This window comes from Mytilus trossulus, chromosome 8 (genome assembly GCF_036588685.1).
Source record: "Mytilus trossulus isolate FHL-02 chromosome 8, PNRI_Mtr1.1.1.hap1, whole genome shotgun sequence".
Classification (NCBI taxonomy): Eukaryota; Metazoa; Mollusca; class Bivalvia; order Mytilida; family Mytilidae; genus Mytilus; species Mytilus trossulus.
Window position 1 is genome coordinate 68482008 of NC_086380.1, and position 7276 is coordinate 68489283.

The 7276-nt window shown below is 32.1% G+C and overlaps 1 protein-coding gene across 1 annotated transcript; it reads right to left on the reverse strand.

The window, feature by feature from the left end:
* Positions 1 to 4268: 4268 nt before the first annotated feature.
* On the reverse strand, positions 4269 to 6156 carry LOC134727907 (ladderlectin-like). Its single transcript, XM_063592302.1, has 3 exons — positions 6105 to 6156; positions 5392 to 5565; positions 4269 to 4504 (listed from the first exon to the last, which is right to left on the reverse strand). The coding sequence occupies exons 1-3, from the start codon at positions 6154 to 6156 to the stop codon at positions 4269 to 4271; spliced, it is 462 nt and encodes a 153-aa protein (XP_063448372.1).
* Between the last annotated feature and the right edge of the window lie 1120 nt (positions 6157 to 7276).

Here is a 7276-nt window from a genome sequence, read left to right on the forward strand (position 1 = left end):
GAGAATTTTTTGTTTGCATCAGAGTGATTCTTTACAAAGTAATATTTATCCCTCCCTGAGACAAGATACTTGTGTCTACGTTGGCCATTCTTAAATAAACATCGTTTTATAAAGCCCACATAAGCTCACATAAGCTCACAACACAGTTCCAGAAGTCTTTGGATTGTTTGTGCAGTTGCCCTCTCATTGACATATACACTTTCCAAGGAACACATGCCCACAGGCGACATAAAAGAATAGATTTTACCTTTCTTAAAGAATATTTCATATGTTATAAGAATAAATAAAATTGAACAAAAACATAGAGTTGTCTTTCTTCTCACAGAGACAAAAAAAAACATTATTTGTTTGAACAAAAATCTAAATACAAGTATAATGCCTTTTGGATTGTCATGTGGTCAATGTTACACAAATTAAAGTTTTTTACAGAGTAATAAAGTGGCCTACTTTGTTGAACCACCTTGTTTTATTTGTGTTCGGACTGACCTTTTGTTTCATTCCGACATTTGATTCTCATCATCTTTCGGATGGTTGTGGCTTTAGAATATGGATATGTATGCATGGAATATTTACGAAGAAGTGAGTAAACAACAGATATAACACACAATACAAACTCATTAGTATCTATAATACTAAAATTACAAGGTCCAATTTGTCAGCCGTCATCACGTAAAAACGACGAATCAAAGAATTCAACTTTATATATAACTAATATTGTACAAAGGTGTAGATTAAAAATTACACCACTCCAGGCCCTTTTGTTTTCCACGTTATTAATATTGCCAATAATTAAGAAGTTCCGGGTCGAGTCCGATGCCGATACCAATAGTATATTCATCTGTTACCTATTACCTTATCTGTACGTTCCGCATTTGACAGGCGCACCACCAAACGATGTATTCAGGATATGCTATATACACGGGTCATAATCACAGGGTTGACACTACTAAATTGTCAAATTGTTACCTATTGTAGTATTTTAATCAGTAAGACTTTATAAGATAACAATACAAATACTAAAAATAAGGCGTATAGGTACAGTTTTCAATTTGTTAGCGGGCATGACGTAAAACAGCCAATCAAAGAATTCAACTTTATTTATAACTAATATAGGACAATGCTGTTGATTAAAAAAATACTCCATCCCAGGACCTTTTGTTTTCCAAATAATTAATATTACCAATAATTGATAAGTTCCAGTTAGACGGGTTCAAACAGAAAGATTTGAAATCAGAGAAAACTGTGATAACTATCTTATAATCGGCATGACTTTATCAGATGACAATACTAATACAAAAATAAGTCTTGCACATAGTTATATACTTAATTCAATCACGGACCCACGATATCACAGGTGTGTTCTAGTATGTAACAAATATGATAAACAGCTAGTGCAAAAGGTCTAAACACACTAAATAATTAACATTGCGATTTAAGATATTGACATTATGTTGTCTATCTTTAATTGATATCGTTAATACATCTTTGCAATAGTTCATATTATTTCATTTAAACAAAAATCTTTAATTAGAGATCTTTTAAAATAGGGTTATAGATAAAAACATAACAAATCTGTCAATAAATCTCTATTTTTGTAGCTTTTCGAAATTCAAAAAAAATCCCTTATAGTTGTCCAATTCGATTGTATCTAACAACGTGCTACCTTACGATACAAACTATATATATTAATCATTCCCAATCAATAACTAATCTTTATCTATCCAGAAGATAATTTATAACACCCAGACGCTCGTTTTGGCTCCACAAGATTGATCAGAAGCGTTCAAATCAGCTTTAAGTTAAAAGGGGGGGGCAAGAAAAAGACGAAGTGGAAGCTTTTAAAACCAAAAAGTCCAAATCTGGTTTAATATCCTTTTTAATGAATCGCTTCCAATTACTATTGCACATAAATGTTTCAATTGGCTCTGTTCAGTATCTGTTATCTACATGCAGTGGATACGTACATATAGAAACATGGATTCAGTATAACCGTAGTTATTTCTGCAAGCAGATGGGTGTGTATCATTGGTTCGCCTATATTTTTTTGTCTAAACAAGAATTAGGAACGTAACAATGTAAATGTCATCTAATTCTCTCTTAGGTCGTAAATAAGATTGTCCGTGGAAATTGGGAACATGTTATAGAGACAGACACTCAAGCAAAAAACTGAAAAAGCCAAAGGACACAAATGTTTCTTCAACACATTGAGATTAAAATCACTCGCCTGAAGAGGGATTTAGCCGGCCTCTAAACAAAACGTGTACTAGTTCAGTAAACAAGAGGCTCTCAAGAGCCTGAATCGCTCACCTTAATTTTTTTGGTTAAGTCTCTCATCAATGATTATTTTGGCTTTTCAATTTATTTAAATGTTCTTTGAATCGTCCTATTTTCTTCAAAAGCAAAAAAAAAATTATTTTCTCCTATGTTCTATTTAAGCCATAGGAGCTATGTTTCTTGACATACAAGTAAATAAAATATAAAATTTATACTAGATACTCTGAAACTCATTTAGCCTAAGTTTGGCTGAAATTGATACAGCAGTTTCAAAGAAGAAATTTTTTTAAAAGTAAGTCAAAATGATGAACAAATTGTGAAAAAAGTCTTTAAAGGGCAATGACTCCTTAAGGGGTCAATTGACAATTTGGTCAAATTGACTTATTTGTAGATCTTACTTTGCTTAACATTTTTACTATTAACAGTTTATCTGTATCTATAATAATATTCAAGATAATAACCAAAAACTGCAAAATTTCTTTAACATCATCAATTCAGGGGCATTATACCTGAAAAACCAGTTACCCAATTCGGCTGAAAATGTCAGGACAGGTAGAAATTGACCTAATAGATACTTTAACTTCTTGTCTTATTTGCTCTAAATGCTGGAGTTTTTGAGATATAAGCCAAAACATTCATTTTACCCTGTGTTCTATTTTTTGCCATGACGGCCATGTTTTTTTATTATCGAAATGGAAAATAAAACACAAACTTTATTTTATACATCCTACTGATCATGCAGTTGAAGTTTGGTTAATTTTGGTTGAGTAGTTTTAAAGGAGAAGATTTTTTAAAGTTTGCAAATATGATGAACAAATTGTGAAAAATTGTCATTAAAGGACAATAACCCCTTAAGGGGTCAATTGACAATTTTGGTCATATTAACTTATTTGTAGATCTTACTTTGCTGATCATTTTTGCTGTTTACAGTTTATCTTTATCTATAATAATATTCAAGATAATGACCAAAAACTGCAAAATTTCCTTAAAATTACCAATTAAGTGGCAGCAACCCAACAATGGGTTGTTTGATTCATCTGAAAATTTCAGGGCTGATAGATCTTGACCTAATGAACACTGTACCTCATGTCAGATTTGCTCTAAATGATTTCGTTTTTGAGATATAAGCCAAAAACTGCATTTGACCCCTATGTTCTATTTTTAGCAATGGCGGCCATGTTTGTTAATAGATCTAAACTTCGGATACAATTTATAAACTAGATACCCTAAGGAACATTCAGTTAAAGTTTGGAAGTATTTGGCTAAGTAGTTTCAGAGGAGAAGATTCTTGAAATAGTTTACGACGACAGACGACGACGGACGACAGACGACGGACGACGACGGACGCCAAGTGATGACATAAGCTCACTTGGCCCTTCGGGCCAGGTGAGCTAAAAATGATGCCACACCTAATTCAAAAACATATCAATGATCTAAGATAAAAAAAAAATAAAAAAAAAATACAAGACTTCCAAAGATAAGAGGCTTCTGACTTTAACAAGCCACAAACAATGCATGGACTAAGAATAACTGTAGTTATGTTTGGAAGCAGATGGGTATATATCATGTGTTTGTCTACATTACAAAAAATAAATGTTACAATGTAATGTATATATCGTATGTTTGTCTACATTACAAGAAATAAATGTAATAATGTAATGTATATATCATGTGTTTATCTACATTACAAGAAATAAATGTAACAATGTAATGTATATATCATGTGTTTGTGTATATTACAAGAAATAAATGTAACAATGTAATGTATATATCATGTGTTTATCTACATTACAAGAAATAAATGTAACAATGTAATATATATATCATGTGTTTGTCTACATTACAAGAAATAAATATAACAATGTAACGTATATATCATGTGTTTGTGTATATTACAAGAAATAAATGTAACAATGTACTGTATATATCATGTGTTTGTCTATATTACAAGAAATAAATGTAACAATGTAACAGTCATCTTATTTCCCATTGCCTTAAATGTTAATTTCACATAGGAAATTTGCTACGTAATCAGGATTAACGTTAGACCAGTGACCACCACCCTCTAATACATCCATCACTATGTGACCCTTCTCGGGATCAATGACAGGTTGACGTTGGTTCCAGTTGCTGAATTCCATCTCGTTTCCATCGTCATAAAACCACGAATCCTCAACATGTTTAAGTCCTCTGTACCCTTGTATATGGACGAATTCGGCTGGATACCAAACTATAATGTATAATTGTTTACATTTCATAAACAGAGTTCACTTTACAAATCACTCGTCCTACTGGTAAACACTTTCATCATTTAACGCACATTTTCTATTAATCAGAAGCATCTCAAGAATTTAGTCTTTGCAATTTAATTTGAATAACTATACTTAGAAAACTATTGGTCGTAAAGGTTGTTCTTTACAACAACACATTAAATCGAAGGAACGACCTTTGAATGAGCATTAGTTTGATTTATAATTCTACACCTGCATCTGCAAAATGTTTCGTATATTAAGGAGATTGATTCATGTATTATTTCATGCACATGGCTTTGTATTCGAGATGTTGATTGACCCATCATATCATATGTTTATTTATTCTTAATCTAATTTTGGATGTAACGCGTCTTCTGATTGGCTGACTGTGTTTTGTTTATCAGCTCGTAGAAATTATTTCATCATCTGACCGTGAACATTTTTCATGATTTACTCCGGTTTGAAATGCATGGAATTTAGTATTAAATTATAAGCAATGATTGTAAATTTTGTTCTATTTATTCGAAATAACATAAAACATGTGGTGCACACTTCTAAATAACGAGCTACGTAGGTTATTCAGTGTCCATCACATTTTTATGTTTTTTATTCATAGACAGAAAACATATAACAGTCATTTTTTAAGTGTGAAACTTTATGCAGATATGTTTAAAGAGATGAACAAACCAATCATATACCAACCAATCAACCAATCAATTAATTTTTCAACAAATACCAAGTATCAGAAAAAATTCCAAGGTCAGCGATCGGATCAAAATTAACCAATAGGTCACGTTCTACGAACATTTATATCATCTATTAAACGCAGAAAGTGATGTGCTTATTCATTATTTAATAACCATACCTAAATACTGATTTACATGTTCTTGTTTGTCATTGCTATCCATCTTGATCAAGGTAGCATTTTGCTCAAGACAAACTTGTACAGCTGTACTGTGATTTACCAATGTGTCAAAGAACCTAAAACAGGAAACATCACTGTATTTATGGTAAGCATCTGGACATTCATCTGTATCAGCTGAAAATAGAGAAACAAAATAAAATGTCAATTTTTCTTGACCAATTGAGATGTCTTTCTTTTTGTTATGTAAAAAACATGTTCCAATAGACGTGGAATGTATCGAAAAATTCAAAAACACACAAACAACTGTTAAATTATGATAACAATCAACAAATTCGCTTTTTACGAGTTGACCTTGACTTTTGACCCTGTGACCTTTGTGAAGATCATCAGTCCACAATGTCATTGCAAAAGACCCTATGGGTTTAGGACTTTTGGTTCAAGATAAAAGCTAATTTTACCTTTTCAGAACCGTTAACGGGAGTTTTGCACCTTGAGAATATGTCAAATCTCTTCCGTCAAAATGTAAAAAAGTTGTGCCTCAGTCACCAAAACATTTTCTAATGTTTACTATATCTGTAAAATGAACCATTTTTGAGATATCGACCAAAAAGTTGAATGGTAAAAAGTCAAGGTCAACCTTAAAAACCTTTTAAACACACTTAAAATCCTTTAAATAAGACCCAAAACACATAATTCGTTATCTGGGACATAACCTTCAGCTTTGACCTTGTGACCTTTGTCAAGGTCAGAAGTCCAAAATATCATTGCTGAAGACCCGATGGGTTTAGGACCTTTGGTTTTATAGTAAAAGCTGATTTTGTCTTAAAAGTTTTCAGAAACCTAAAATAGGGTTATGCCCCTTAGAGAAATCTGTTCGGTTTTAAAAATGGGAAAGACCTTAATAATTGTTGTTGGAAAACAAACGATAAAGGTCAAATGTCAAAAACAATAGTACACAACATCGACTAATGTTACTTTCTAATGTTTAGGGGACGACATTCTGATTTGTCATATTTCGATATGAGAGTCACTGATGAGTCTTATGTCGTCTTACGTACTATTGCAGTGGTCTCGCGTGTGTTTTGTTGGACGAAATATTTATTATAACTTTGAATACTAATATTTTGCCGGCTTAGATTTTTTCGTGAGGCAAAGCTCGAAAATCCATTTTTTCTTTTTGTACATAAATATTTTGTAGGACTAAGTGTTCATTTTCATCTAACGTTTGACATGATAATGTTTTGCAGTTCTTACCGGGCTGGCATGTTCATTCAAAAGTTTCAACTGGCCCTTCACTAGTACAAATTTAATTAAATTATTTACTTAATTAATTACCACTACAATAGGACTTTGTTTTGGTGGTAAGATTCTGCAATACCATCACTCAACCGTTGAAGGCTTTTGAATCCAGTATCTTTTTTCTTTTTCTAAACAATAATTAATTAATAACTTTCTCTAACATGTGCGTTTACCTGCAATGTAAGAGACAGGTTTAATGTAAACAGCACCGGTTATTATATCCGCATCGTCTTTACTGGTAAAAACATTCGAGTGACAAAAGCAATCTCCATCATAGTATGATGCACTTCCGGTCGCGTGTTGCCAAATACATTCACGACCACATTGGATAATAGTTGATGACTTTAATGTTCTCGTTATGTTCAAGCTGAATTTGCAGTCATATTGGAGTTGTAACTTTACATTTCTTGTTTCTGAAAAAAAAAAAAAATATGCACAACGAAAAAAAAAGTTTAACATATATTTTTTGTTAAATGCCAAAATGGTAGTGTTATGATATATACGACTAGGGTCATGAGATAACGGTCACAATAGTCGAAAAAATAGAGCTGTGACCTGTTAAAATGTTAGAATAACCTTAGGCAAA

Excerpts from the sequence above, each read along its gene's own strand:
- LOC134727907 (XM_063592302.1), bottom strand. The coding sequence starts at position 6,156 with ATGATATTTTGGACTTCTGACCTTGACAAAGGTCACAAGGTCAAAGCT. Across the intron at positions 5,566-6,104 it reads TCACAAGGTCAAAGCTGAAG|CTGATACAGATGAATGTCCA; the intron begins GTTATGTCCCAG and ends CTCTATTTTCAG. Across the intron at positions 4,505-5,391 it reads ACATGTAAATCAGTATTTAG|TTTGGTATCCAGCCGAATTC; the intron begins GTATGGTTATTA and ends TATACATTATAG.